At 38.1% G+C, this 15,069-nt stretch overlaps 1 protein-coding gene across 1 annotated transcript in view; it reads left to right on the top strand.

Annotated features, from left to right (window-relative positions):
* Positions 1–9,353: 9,353 nt before the first annotated feature.
* The window catches only part of tmtc2a (transmembrane O-mannosyltransferase targeting cadherins 2a), a 50,790-nt gene continuing 45,074 nt past the window's right edge, over positions 9,354–15,069 (top strand). The window contains exon 1 of the mRNA XM_030150325.1: positions 9,354–9,725. Coding sequence (XP_030006185.1) covers positions 9,643–9,725 — 83 coding nt within the window. The 5' untranslated portion in view covers positions 9,354–9,642. The remainder of the gene's footprint in view (positions 9,726–15,069) is intronic.

The raw sequence follows: 15,069 nt of genomic DNA on the forward strand, positions 1-15,069 counted from the left end.
TTATCTGGATAAAGACAGATGGCGAGGCTCTCTGCTGTGTCTGGACCATGTTTGGACCTAGCACCATGTTTCGCACTGACAGACTCCTCTAGAGGCCAAACTGGACTGACACACAGAATACAAGCATGCATACTTGTCTTGGGATATGAGTGTCGGTGGGTTTTGTTGTGGTGGAGTGACTCACGTCCTTTCAACCCATCGTTCTGTCTTTGTTGCTTGCACGCATGTTTGTGCACATACTGTATGTATATATAAACACATCCTGGCATACCTACTTTAATGTGCCCACATAGAGGGGAAGACAAATGTCATCATAAAAGGCCTGCTTACACCGCACACAAACATGGAAACTTGTCGGAAAGAGAACAGCAGAAGCTCTACCTAGTGGAGGGCTAAGTGATCGTTTCCTGACTTTGCACTTTAACTTGCGACACGAAAACAGTCTCAGGATGTGATGAAGACGAAGAGACAGAAATAGTCTGCATGGGAAATCATGCAAGGCATTCCTGTCTTTATAGGTGTCATAATACAAGGTAGAAATGAGAGGAAGTAGAAGGGAAGTGAGGGGAGTGAGGAAAACCCTTTTGTCTCTTCACTAGAATCACTGTTTCTCACGATGGTGTTTGAACATGATACAAGTTCCTTCCTTCTAATTGGAAAAATAAGCTCACAGGTTTCCAACATCATCACGGCTGAGAGTTATTCTCAGGAACAGGAACCACATCCGCAATTTGAAGACCTAATTCCATCCAGTAATGTTGGATGAATGTTGTGTTTGGACTGTTATTTGAATGGGGAACCACTAAAGACTTTGATTTTTAATTAATGAACTTAATATAATGATAGGTTACAAAGTGGAAGGAAAATGGCACTTCATCAAGGATCGACACATTCTGAAAATACAGAAAAGAACAGGAGAAAAACTTTTCATGTGTGTGCACATTATATTACTCCACCTTCACTTTTCTGTCCACTTCCTAAATGTCCGCTGATGACTTCCATCTGAGCATAATCATCATGTTGTCCTGTTTTAACTGTGTAACAGGGGATTTTTAGGACTGGGCAGACGGCCATTTGACAGTATTGTGAATGGGTGCAGCTAGGAAGTGGACCTGACTGCCAGCATCATGCCGCTCCTGTCACAGTTTACATTACTCTGCCAGATACCCTGCTTGTGAGAAAGAAGGGATTTGGCATGAGCGATAGGCACACACTGCTTGTTTTAGATTAAAATTGCTGTTAATGCTTCAAGTCATTTATCCAGTCATTTGTTCTCTGTAGAGGCATGTGAACAAAAATGCATTTTACACCTGTCACAGATGTATCCATGAAGTGTAAACAGGCATGTCAAGCTTTGTAAATGGTAACTCTACTCTGAGCTTCAAACAGTGTCATGTTGAAGAAGCACTTGAGCTGTTGCTGATTCATATTTTCCATTAATGTGGCCCCTTCTTTGGGAAAGATATCCAGATTAATATCAAATTAGATCAATCTAAAACATCTGCCACAACAGAGAATAGAGTCATAGAAATGTTGTTGACTGGAGCTCGAAGAAAATCACAATAAAGGAAGGGTTTAGTCTTCTATCCAACACTGCAGCTGCATTTTCTAATGTACCCAGAAAAGAAATGTATTGCTTCAAATATATAGATGTGTGTGTGTGTGTGTGTGTGTGTGTGTGTGTGTGTGTGTGTGTGTATATGCGTGTATGTGTGTGTATTCTTGCCAAATATTCATTCAGCTCTTGTGCACTGTTTGTGATAGTGAAAACTGATACAAATCATGATTCAGTACAAATCTGAAAGAAGTTATGATTTAAGAATCATAGATAAATCATAGAAAAAAAAGCCTCACACAGTGAAGAGTGCATTTGTCGCAATTAAATATACAGGTTGGTGTTGAATGCAATCTTCAATAGATATGACATAGAAAAGATATTACTATATTTGTAGGATTAGCACCTTGGTTTACTGTCTTTTATGATAATTTAGTTTTAAGACCATGGTTAGAGTTTTAGAAATTGACTCAGGAAGTGTATATTAAATTTAAGGTCGTCTTACAGGCTCATCTCTCACAGAAAGCCTGTCCTCACATGTACTGCAACCAAGCATTTTACTTATTTTTTAATTATAATTAATTTAGTTTATTTTTTTACCACACCAGTCTGTTTTCCTTCATTCTCTTTGCTGAAATATTTACAACCCACTGACCTTATTGTAGTGCATCACATCATTAGTGTGGTCTAACAGTGCTAAATGTAGTAGAATAACAAACACTCATCAGTCTTAATTTAGTAACAACACCCTCAATGCCTCTTTTTTCTGCAGGCAAAATTCTGATCTTTCTGACCACAATAAAAGAGGCGACACCCTTGCACATGTTCCACAAACCAGGGTGGATTTGATTGAGATCCTGATTTTAGGATGTTGAACATTAATGTTGGTATTAATACCATGGGCATGCTATTTCTGTGAAAGCGGGGCCCCAGACAGACTGTTCCAGCTTTGATTATCTGTTTCCTGTGTGATGTTTATCTACTGGGGTGAAGAAGCAGTAGTTCCGGAGTAAATAGCATGAAGGAAATTGCCATTAGTCATGTTTGTATGGTTTAAAGGAGAGAGGAAATCTTTCCAGGACTCCATTGATGGAGATAGTTTGTTTTAAAATATTGAAAATATCATAAAATCACACCATTTGGGAGTTCTGCATAATAACCTGCTACTCACTGCATAATTCCACTAAAAGCTGAACCATCTGTTGGAGTATGTATACATTTTAATCCATATTTAAACCATACTGATGGTCTCAACAGAGAAGATGAAAGTAAAGTTTTCAAGCATTTGACTCATAGAAAGGAAAAACAAAATGTTGTTTACATTGAAAACCCTAATGATTGTCATGGCCCAAAACAGAAGAAACCAATTAGGAAATGAGGAAGAAAATGCATTCATCAAATGTGACAAATATTTAGACTTTATTTTTGAGGTGTGGAGATGAGAAGAACAAACACTGCATGCAACTCCATGATTGTCTTTTTGGCTTCTGTTCAAGCCAGATGAGACTTCTTCCAAATGTTCATCAAGAAAACTCCTCAAATAGCCTTTTGACCTGTATCTCAGACAAACACAGGAGGCTTTTATTCACCACGGTTGCCTGTTTACACCTCAACAGCAAGCAATATATTCATTCCAGTCCCTAAAGGTGGGGACATAGCATGTAATCAGTCAGAATGAGTAAACACTTCTCTTGTAATGTTTTATTTTCTTGCCTTAGGCCTGTTTATACGCAACAGGAATGTTTTTTTCTTCTTTCCTTTAGCTAATCCCTTAATCACTTATGCCAGCTACAAGACAGAGCACCCCTTGTCCCCATGGGGCAGAGTGAGGGTGCAGTGTTCATCTTGTAGACTGTGTATTAAATGCTTTCACCTGTGTAAGTGCATATATGCTTGTGTTGTGACAGTTTTACTATATAAATGCCATCACAGCGCAACAAATCCAACAAAAGGTTTTGCTGCTGTGCAGATGAACTGTGAAAGAGATTGTGTCTTTTCCAGGCCAAACACAGACAGTCATCCGTCACCCTTAGACACTGACAAATGCAATGGAAGAGGAAGTGTACCAAAATGTGTCAGGAACAAAAACATAGACAGTCTGAGTCCCTAAACAGTCCAACAGGTTCCATGAGGTAGAGGTCAAGTCTTGTTATGAATTAGAGCCACTGAATGTCACTGTTACAAATGACTTTCTAACCTTGACCTGTAACGCTCTATCACTGTCCCACCCATTGTTAGCCAATGCTCACAAACTCTATACATCCTCATCCAACCATCTGTTTTTCTTTCTCTGCTGCTCTTCTCTGGATTTATCCACTCGGAGCTCCGGCTGTGGGACAGGCTTTGGTCCAGCTGGTAGTCAGCGGGACCAGCCTGTACGTTTCCAAACTAATGCTGGTGTATGACAACCAGACATCCATGTGCACTTTCACCATAGGGTGAAGTGCACAAGTTCATTAATCACTCTTACTATGTGAGTTCAGCCCCCTCTCTCTGTAGAGACAGCAGGGGTGAGTGTATAGCAAATTAATCAATATTTTTAATTTGGGAGTAGAATGAGATAATGTGATACCTGCAGCAGCCACAGCAGTAGTCCCATCTCAGCTGTTCTGCAGGACACCGCAGCTTTAAATATAAACTGAACATTAAACATAAGCTGCCAACTGCATTTGCCAGTTGTTTTCTTTCTCATGTTACTGGATGTGGTCTTCATATAGGTTATCTGAGTAATGTGTGGTTTTGCATGAGGGAGTAGTTCAAAGTTGAACATAAAAGCCTGAAAGTCAGTGGATGTATGAGTCTATGTGGCAACTACAGTAAATGTTTGACTTTAAAGGCAATAATCTCCTCCATCTTTAAGAGATTACTATGTGTGCCAAGACACTGTACAAATATTACTTTTCAGTGAAAGAAATCTCTCATATATTCAATTATTCTGTGCATTAGACTCAACCAGCCTGCATTAAGTCTTCATCTTTTTCCCTGTAGAGGTCAATTTTCAGTTAGATCAACATGATTTTTACATCTATGTGAAATTGCTTGGAAATACAAACATAGAGGAAACAAAATAAATCCAACACAGTGTCTAATTTTAATGGATTTTTGTATCAATATTGTTCAGATCACAGGTGTCAAACATGCGGCCCGGGGGCCAAATCTGGCCTGCCAAAGGGTCCAATCCGGCCCTTGAGATGAATTTGTGAAATGCAAAAATTACACTGAAGATATTAACAGTCAAGGATGTTAAAATTATTTTAGGTCAATTCCATCTGAAGTGGGTCAGACCAGTAAAATACTATCATAATAACCTATAAATAATCAAAAAGCTATTTTTTCTCTTTTTTTCAGTGTAAACAAAGTAAAATTAAACAAAAATGTTTACATTTACAGATTAGCCTTTTACAAAACATGTGAATAACCTGAACAAATAAGAACAGCCTGAAATGTCTTAAGATAAGTATGTGGAATTGTACCAATATTCTGCCTGTTACTAACTGTTTTGTGTATTTGTAGATCCACTGTGATCTGTATGTTGTGATGCATATGTATAAATGATAAACTATGGTGCAATATTGTTAAAATTGCACTTAGTTTTCTCAAGAATTTCAGGTTGTTCACATTTGTTTATGATATGTTCAAGTACAGTCCGTAGATGTGAACATTTTCATATGAACTCTAACTTTTTTCACTCAAAAACATAGAGAAAACTTTGGAGTTGATAGTATGTATAAGTTCTTATCCTATTATTTTACTGGTCTGGCTCATTATATATCATATTAGGCCGTATGTGGCCCCTGAACTAAAATGAGTTTGAAAGCCCTGGTTTAGATAATGCTTTTGTCTTCATCCCATTCATTTAGTTTTATTTTTTTGCAGTTTGTCCACTTTTACCATGACCTAACTTGATAAATCAAATATAGGTCACCATCTACATTAATTACAGCACGTGCTCTCATTGTTTTCTTTGAGCTGAATCACTGTTTCCTGAAATCACCATGAAAGGTTAAAATATAATTGTTGGATTACAGAATTAGGCCAATAAACTGACCTATTCAAGTCTTTCAGCAATGCATAAAAATACTATTACTTCTATCACCAACCACCTCTTCCCCTTTCATTGTGGGGCTCACTGTGCATGCTCAGAGACACTGTGCAAATATTACTTTTCAGTGAAAGAAATGTCTCATATATTCAATTATTCTGTGTATTAGACTCAACCAGCCTGCATTAAGTCTTCATCTTTTTCCCTGTAGAGGTCAATTTTCAGTAAGATAAACATAATTTTTTACATCTTTGTGCGAAATTGCTTGGAAATGTAAACATAGAGGAAACAAAATAAATCCAACACGGTGTCTAATTTCAATAGATTTTTGAATTAATATTGTTTAGATAATGCTTTTGTCTTCATCCCGTTCATTTAGTTTCATTTTTTGCAGTTTGTCCACTTTTACCATGACCTAACTTGATAAATCAAATATAGGTCACCATCTACATTAATTACAGCACGTGCTCTCATTGTTTTCTTTGAGCTGAATCGCTGTTTCCTGAAATCACCATGAAAGGTTAAAATATAAATGTTGGATTACAGAATTAGGCCAAATAAACTGACCTATTCAAGTCTTTCAGCAATGCATAAAAATACTATTACTTCTATCACCAACCACCTCTTCCCCTTTCATTGTGGGGCTCACTGTGCATGCTCAGAGACACTGTGCAAATATTACTTTTCAGTGAAAGAAATGTCTCATATATTCTATTATTCTGTGTATTAGACTCAACCAGCCTGCATTAAGTCTTCATCTTTTTCCCTGTAGAGGTCAATTTTCAGTAAGATAAACATAATTTTTACATCTTTGTGCGAAATTGCTTGGAAATGTAAACATAGAGGAAACAAAAATAAATCCAACACGGTGTCTAATTTCTACGGTGGCCCAGAGGTGCAACAGGCCAAAAATTATCCACTAGACAAAAAAAATTATCTACTACAAGAAAAAAAAAAGAGAACAGCCTAAAAAAATTATTTCACTAGATGAAAAAAATTATCTACTACAAGAAAAAAAAGAGAACAGCCCAAAAAAAATTATCCACTGTAAGAAAAAAAAAGAGAACAGCCCAAAAAAAATTATCCACTAGATGAAAAAAAAAAATCCCCTATAAGAAAAAAAAGAGACCAGCCAAAAAAATTATCCACTAAAAGAAAAAAAAAGAGAACAGGCAAAAAAAAATTATCTACTAGCCCAAAAAATTATTCACTATAAGAAAAAAAAAAAGAACAGATGAAAAAATTTATCTACTATGAGAAAAAAAAAGAGAGCAGCCCAAAAAAATATCCACTATAAGAAAAAAAAAAAAAAACATCGTCCACCTTTTCAATTACGGGGGCGCTGTTTACCCGAAAGGTGTCTTGCTTTAAAATTAAGACCACCACAAAAAATAAAAGGATAGGCTGAAAAATTTTAAGGCTTTCGGCTAATGTGGCTAATGCCAAGGAAGTACCCCACCGGAAGTGGAGGTCATGCGCTAAAAAATAAAGTTATTTTAAAATATAGATATTTCCATTAATATAGTTTGCAAAGCAGTTAAATGATTAAATACGGTTCCAGTGTCTGCTCAAGGTTAAATGGTTAAGGTTAGGGTTAGGGTATGGTTGGGGTTAGTTTTCAGTGGTAAATGGCCCTTGTGTGCACTGTGTGAAGGTTCGTTGCTAAGCTAATGCTAACGCGAAAAGTTGACGGCAACTTTGTGTTATTTTATTTTGAGAGGAGGAGAAGAGGAGCTTCCTGTGGAGCTCCACTATCATGGCATCGCCCATTTGTTTGCAGGTAGACCTCTCCTCCTCAACTCAAACGGAGTGTCTTCACTAACACTAGATCAAGAAGGACATTTTGTGGAGATAAAGATGTGTGCTGTGGTACCGCAGTGCCTCGGCACCTGGCAACGAGCTGAGCTGTGGTACTGAGCCATGGTACGCGGTGCCGTGCTGGGGTACCTGGCACCGAGCCGTGGTACCGCGGTACGTCGCGGCACCAGCCGAGGTGCCACGGCACCTCGCGGCATCAACCGTGGTGCCGCACCAGCCGAGGTGCCACGGTACCTCGCGGCACCAGCCGAGGTGCCACGGCACCAGGTGTCGGTGCCGCAATATGCACTCGCTGTCTCTCAACAAATGGGCGATGCCATGATAGTGGAGCTCCACAGGAAGCTCCTCTTCTCCTCCTCTCAAAATAAAAAAATTTTAGAACTTCTTGTAGCGAATATTCATCAAAAATGATATTGAATGTCACGCAGTTGAACAATTCAACACCGTAATCACACAATTGTTTACTCGCACTGGTAGTTCACAAAGTTGCCGTCAACTTTTCGCGTTAGCATTAGCTTAGCAACGAACCTTCACACAGTGCACACAAGGGCCATTTACCACTGAAAACTAACCCCAACCATACCCTAACCCTAACCTTAACCATTTAACGCCCATGCCTAACCTTGAGCAGACACTGGAACCGTATTTAATCATTTAACTGCTTTGCAAACTATATTAATGGAAATATCTATATTTTAAAATAACTTTATTTTTTAGCGCACGACCTCCACTTCCGGTGGGGTACTTCCTTAGCATTAGCCACATTAGCCGAAAGCCTTAAAATTTTTCAGCCTATCCTTTTATTTTTTGTGGTGGCCTTAATTTTAAAGCAAGGCACCTTTCGGGTAAACAGCGCCCCCGTAATTGAAAAGGTGGATGATGTTTTTTTTTTCTTATAGTGGATATTTTTTTGGGCTGCTCTCTTTTTTTTTTCTCATAGTAGATAATTTTTTTCACCTGTTCTTTTTTTTTTCTTATAGTGAATAATTTTTTGGGCTAGTAGATAATTTTTTTTTGCCTGTTCTCTTTTTTTTTTTCTTTTAGTGGATAATTTTTTTGGCTGGTCTCTTTTCTTTCTTATAGGGGATTTTTTTTTTCATCTAGTGGATAATTTTTTTTGGGCTGTTCTCTTTTTTTCTTATAGTGGATAATTTTTTTAGGCTGTTCTCTTTTTTTCTTGCAGTAGATAATTTTTTTGTCTAGTGGATAATTTTTTTAGGCTGTTCTCTTTTTTTTTCCTTATAGTGGATAACTTTTTTGGGCTGTTTTTCTCTTTTTTTTTTTCTTGTAGTAGATAATTTTTTCATCTCGTGGATAATTTTTTTAGGCTGTTCTCTTTTTTTTTCTTGTAGTAGATAATTTTTTTCATCTCGTGGATAATTTTTTTAGGCTGTTCTCTTTTTTTTCTTGTAGTAGATAATTTTTTTCATCTAGTGGATAATTTTTTTAGGCTGTTCTCTTTTTTTTCTGGTAGTAGATAATTTTTTTCATCTAGTGGATAACTTTTTGGCCTGTTGCACCTCTGGGCCACCGTAAATTTCAATAGAGTTTTGAATTAATATTGTTTAGATAATGCTTTTGTCTTCATCCCGTTCATTTAGTTTTATTTTTTGCAGTTTGTCCACTTTTACCATGACCTAACTTGATAAATCAAATATAGGTCACCATATTAATTACCGCACGTGCTCCCGTTGTTTTCTTTGAGCTGAATAACTGTTTCCTGAAATCACCACGAAAGGTTAAAATATAAATGTTGGATTACAGAATTAGGTCAAATAAACTGACCTATTCAAGTCTTTCAGCAATGCATAAAAAATACTATTACTTCTATCACCAACCACTTCTTCCCCTTTCATTGTGGGTCTCACTGCGCATGCTCCGTCTCACAGAAAACCACATGCGTCTCCTTGCTCCGCTCTCACCAGTGCCTGAGCACAGAGATGCGCACACCGAAGACGCGGCAGCACAGAAATGCGCACAGCTCCAAACCAGAGCCGGTGGTAGCTTCACATCCAAACACCCCAGACCCACCTCTGAACGCAATGGGTTAGAGGGAATATGGCAAAGTTTGACACACTTTGTTTACCATGGGAAATGCCCTGCGTTGTCTGGAGAGCCGTGCTGCCGAGCGGCTGAATTGAGAGCACAATAACACAGAGACTTGACAGAGGAAACCTGATTCCAATCATTTCTATTCCCAGTTCCTCTCCCACTTTGCTTTTGAGAGATGATCACGGAGCTGGTATGCACCGCCGTGGCTGTGGGTCTCTATCTGAACACGCTGGACGCAGATTTCTGCTACGATGACAGGTAGGTTTTCGTCTTTCAACAGCACAGCCAACATCACCATCCGCTCCTCCACTTGTCATCCGCACGGAAGCAGTGTGGGATGGGTCGTTGCGCCTGCCCGCTTGTTTGCATGTGCTTTTGTCCGTAGTCTGTCATAAATCACTGCTTATTTGTAGGCTGCAGTCAAAGGAACAAAGACAGGGAGAAAAGATGGGAGTCAACTGAACCCTGGATGCAAAATCACAGCAAGATCTGACTTAAACATCCTATTCCTGCAACTTAAACTGCTCTTAAATGACAATTATGGAGTTTCATTTGCTTAATAACATTGACGTTATTATCTAAGGGGAAAGTAATTTGTGATCCTCATTTGTAAACATATGCACACTAACTGGCCATAGGAACAACACATGCCTCCTATCATAACAGACAGAGCAGAAGGGCTGAAGTTCAACATGTGAGAGCAGCCTGGGTCCCATCGCCTGCTGCGCACATGAAGCGCCTCAGATGCTCTTTGTGTCGATGCCTGTTGTAACAGTGTACTCAGGGGAATAGATCTAATTTAAACCAGGAGTTTAATTTTGTAAACAGCTGAGTAAACATATCAACAATATCATATTATGAAGGGTTATTTAGAGAAAACATCTAACCATGTGTGTAGACTGTAAAGGAGAAGATGGACAAAGGATGACTTATGTTGTTGTCATCGTTAGAAAAAAATGTCTGCTCAGAAAATACATTACATCAGGGGTGTCAAACTCATTTTACTTCAGGGGCCACATTCAGCTTAATATGATAGAAAGTGGGCCGGACTAATAAAATAATATAAATCATAGGTTAAGAACTTTTGAGTGAAAAAAGTAAAATTCTGTAGTGAAAATGTTTAAATCTACAAATTGTACTTAAACATAACATGAACAAATAGGAACAACCTGAAAATTCTTAAGTAAAATAAGTGCAATGTTAAGAATATTACGCCTTAGTTTATCATTTATACAAAAGAATCACAACTTAAAGATCACAGAGGATCTACAAATACACAAAACATTAAATAACAGGGAGAATATTATTAAGACATTTCAGGTTGTTTGTATTTGTTCAGGTTATTCATATTTTTTGTAAAAGGCTAGTCTGTAAATATAAACATTTTTGTGTAATTTAACTTTTTTACACAAAAAAAAGACAAAAAAAATTACAGTTTTCATTATTTATTTATTTATTATTATGAGAGTATTTTACTGGTCTGATCCACTTTAGATTGAAATGACTTAAAATTACTTTAACATCCGTGATTGTTAATATCTTTAGTGTAATTTTTGCATTTCACAAATTCATCCCAGGGGCCAGATTGAACCCTTTAGCGGGCCGGATTTGGCCCCCAGTCCGCATGTTTGACACCTGTGCATTACATGATTGTCTAGAAACAAAATGTCTCATTTTACTCATTTATTTTACACTAAAAAATGTGCTGAAAATTGCACAACCACATACCCTGCTTTTATAGTTCTTCATTGCCTCTGAAATATTGTTCAGAAATGGTTGTAAACAGTCTGAACTGTTAATAATGACTCTTTCATTATCATATATTAAATCATATGGGTAAAAGTATGTTAAGTATGTGGTACATTTCTCTGTGGATTTAAAGAATGGCAGAGAACAGGTCGCCTCCCTTTCGTCCACTGTTAAGTTACTGGTTCCTGTCTGGCAAGTATCTCCAGACACCCTTTAAAGGTCAAATCCCCCACTTTACTTTTCATCACAAGAAGTGACCCCTGCGTGCTGTGTCTGAGACAGAGTGTGTGTAGAGGTGAAGGAAGACTAGATATATTGGGGAAAGAAAGGAGAGAAACAAAGTGGCGGTAGAAATGAGCTCCGAATGCTGTCTCCAGTTACATCGCACCTCTCCAAGAATCCCTGTAAAGCACCCAGCGGTTATTCATCTATCAGCCTCGTCTGTACATGTGACCGTGACAGTGTGAGGCTGTCAAAAAACCCAACTGGTGACAGATTACCGGGTGGCTCTGCCCTGGCCGCTTCAACCTACGCATACACTCCATCCTCCCAGTGAAAGTTCAGTATCCACTGATGCTGTGTATCTATCAAAGTCACAGTGATAATTTACACTCTGGGGGACAGACACTGGCGTTGTGGTTCAACGCTCTTAGATGGAGGAGGCTGAATACCAATCAGAGGTCTGACCTTCCTGGTTGTTCATCAAATAGTGTCCTCTCTTGGGGTCAAGAGTTGTGTGCTCTGTGATTCTTCCCTTGGGAGTCAGAAAAGAGTTATGACCAGAAGGTTAAGGCATGAGATGGTGGATAGCAGCCGCTCTAATCTTTCTGGTGTGGCTTTGTTTTGATTGTAACAAATGATCTTTATAGATTTGCCTATCAAAGATGTACGGTTATGTTGAGACAGTCTTATCTGACCTTTCACCCTCTAATTTAATTCTTGTTGACTGTCACATGCTGTACTCTTAGTGGTAGACAAGATGGTGAAGCAGATAATTTTTCTATGTCTAGGCACTCTGACTTGTAGGGATGGTCTGGCCAAACTCTGCTTTTTTAATCATGTCAAGTGTTTTTCCTGGGCACCGCTCAGGGCTCGGCCAAACACGCTCTTGGCCAATGCTAATCCCAATGAAAAGTCTGCGTGTGAAATGACTAAGTTTTACGGGAGCTGGGAGAGGACTTCAGCCAGACCATTTCTGTTCAGGGGGAAAAAAAAATCACGGCTCAATCTGATGGTTTACTGTCAAGCGTTGTAGCCAAACCAGAAGGAAAACGTGATCTGAAACCTTTGTAATCATTTTAAACAAGCTCTTCACATTGCCGCTGCTTATACTTGAACAAGCTCTCAGATTAATAGCTGCAGGAATGTGTTCGTAGATTGGGAAATATATTTACCGTAACCTTTGAACTCTTTTTTGAATGCTCATCATCAGGGCTTTTGACATGTTAACAAATGAGGCTCACTATGATAGTGACATTTCAGATATATTGGTTTTTAACGATACCTTCTGACGAGATGTCTTTATGGATGTCTTTATCTAGGGAGACTAGAAGACAAGTGAAGCAGGACACGAGTTAAACAAAGCGGCATCGTGAAATAGAATGCATCCTAAGTGGCTTTCAGCATTCTGAGTCGCGTATCTTAACATCTGTGACCCCAATCACGTCACAGTCCCTCAGCACAGCTCAGAAATGAATAATGGTCCCACTGGGGATTCAGTGAAAACATCTTCCCTCTTTGTTTCGAAAGACCAAAACACTTTAATCTCTGGCTGAAGGGCTGGGTTTGGTGAGGTTTGGATTTTACTGACTGGCACGTCCCCTTTGTGAGCAATGTAAAGTTCTCTGTATAAAATACCTTCCAATTAAACATGCCGCATAAATGACACAGAGGTGACACAAAGTAGTGACTAAAAAATGAAGCGCCAAATTGAAAAGTAGATCACAGAGTCTGTCAGTTGCAACATCTGTTAGTTCTCTAGCTTGGTTTCTGAGGTTGACCAATAAATGCATCAGTATGGGACTGTCTATAAGAAATGCTCTTTCATCGTCATTCAGACTTAAGCGTTTTTAGTGTAAGCGTGTCTATGTGTGGATTAATTATGCTTGTGTTATTTAACCCTTAGAGTTTTTCAGTGGGAAAAACATCAGGCAGTATGTGGAAATTTACACTGTAAGAAGAGGGTGGTAAATTAATCAGTTTAATATAGAAGGACAGTTTTCATCATAGTGTCTCGACTAGTTTATTTGCTTCTGCCTTTATTGATTGTATCATGATGTGTTATGAATTTTAGAAGGTTAAGATGAAATTTAAAATATACTTTATTGTCACAACAGGGAAATTAATCTCGGGTCGTCATGCTGTGTTGTGCTGTAATAGTAAACACATAATGGAGTTATGTTGCAACACTGTAATCTGATCCGTACATAAGCAGGCAGTTAACACAGACAACAGCATAAAATCACGTAAATATACATACCATGAATATAAGAGAAAAATGAAGGTAAGGAGTACAAAAGAATACATAAAGACACTAAACTTAACACTTAAGATGTTTGCTAAGTAGTTATTTGTTTTATTCACTGGAGGTAGTTGGCAACACTGCCAGAGACACATTTACTGAGGAACATTTGTGACTCTCTTTAAGGAAGAGAAGCTGAAATATATCCAAAAAGCAACTACATTTGTCACCTTTTTTTTTCTCAAGATAGTTGCTGAAGAGGAGAGATAATTGGTGTGTTGGCAAACCTGTTATCAACCCACTATCCAGCTTCTGCTAAGAGAAAATAAATAAAACCCTAAAATACCTGTGACTAATAGCCTCAGTCATTAAGTAATATTATAATAACTAACTGTTATGACTGAATTCCAAGTTGTAATCCATGTAACATTACTGAACTCACATAAACACATAATCACTTAATCATAACTTGCCATCGGTGAGTATGACACGGTGGTATCGGCCAAAGACTTTGTTCACGCTTTCAAACCCTTTTTTCTTATTCCAAAGTCAAAGTGTTGAAGTTCATACAATAGGATTATGTCAGCCTAACAATAATCAGCTGCTACAACTGATCCATGTATTTTATTGTGTTCGAACAAAAGGACCCACATGCTCTCTGAATCACCTCTGCTTTTGTTAATAGTCTATAATTATTATCTTTCATAGGTTGGAACCTATGTGTGTTCAGCTTCTGTCCTGCTGTAGTGAATGTTGCCTGGAAATTCTGTGCCTCTTGTGGAATAATTACCTAAAATATGTGCCCTAATTGCATTTACGCTGTTTAAGATACATTATATAAGGCTTGGAGCAGATAAATATTGGGAGAAAAAGTGGGCTAATGAAATGAGTGGGTAAAGTGTCTTGTTCCCTCCTTCTGAGTGTCATTTGGAGTTGTATGCACAGAAAGTAATATGTTTGACGCAAAACAGTGTGTGTCAGGAGGAATTTGTCATTGTAAGCATTTTAGAATCGAGTCAAAAACATCGCCTGAAGACAAGTAAAAAATTAAATTGAACAATGCGGTGAAGAAAACTGATGAAAAAAGTGTTTACGAACAGTAATCCAAGATGGTTTTGAGGCAAGAGGCTTTTAACCAGATTTGCGTACATAAAGGATTATGTGTTTTCAAGAAGAAACAGGCTAACCTCATGAAAAGTGTGGTTTAGTGGTGAAAGAAGGCTTTTCTGGTGTTATGACACCATATTCTGTATTATCTCAGTGTATTTAAACATTAACATATGTTTTGACTCATTGGCCATAAAAAGAGTTTTGCCATTGATGTCTTGTTTTTGCGGGATTTAGGATGGACTGCCTTGCCAATCACTCAAAATCATAGGAAAGTGAGAGCAG

This window comes from Sphaeramia orbicularis, chromosome 12 (genome assembly GCF_902148855.1).
Source record: "Sphaeramia orbicularis chromosome 12, fSphaOr1.1, whole genome shotgun sequence".
In the NCBI taxonomy this organism is placed as follows: domain Eukaryota; kingdom Metazoa; phylum Chordata; class Actinopteri; order Kurtiformes; family Apogonidae; genus Sphaeramia; species Sphaeramia orbicularis.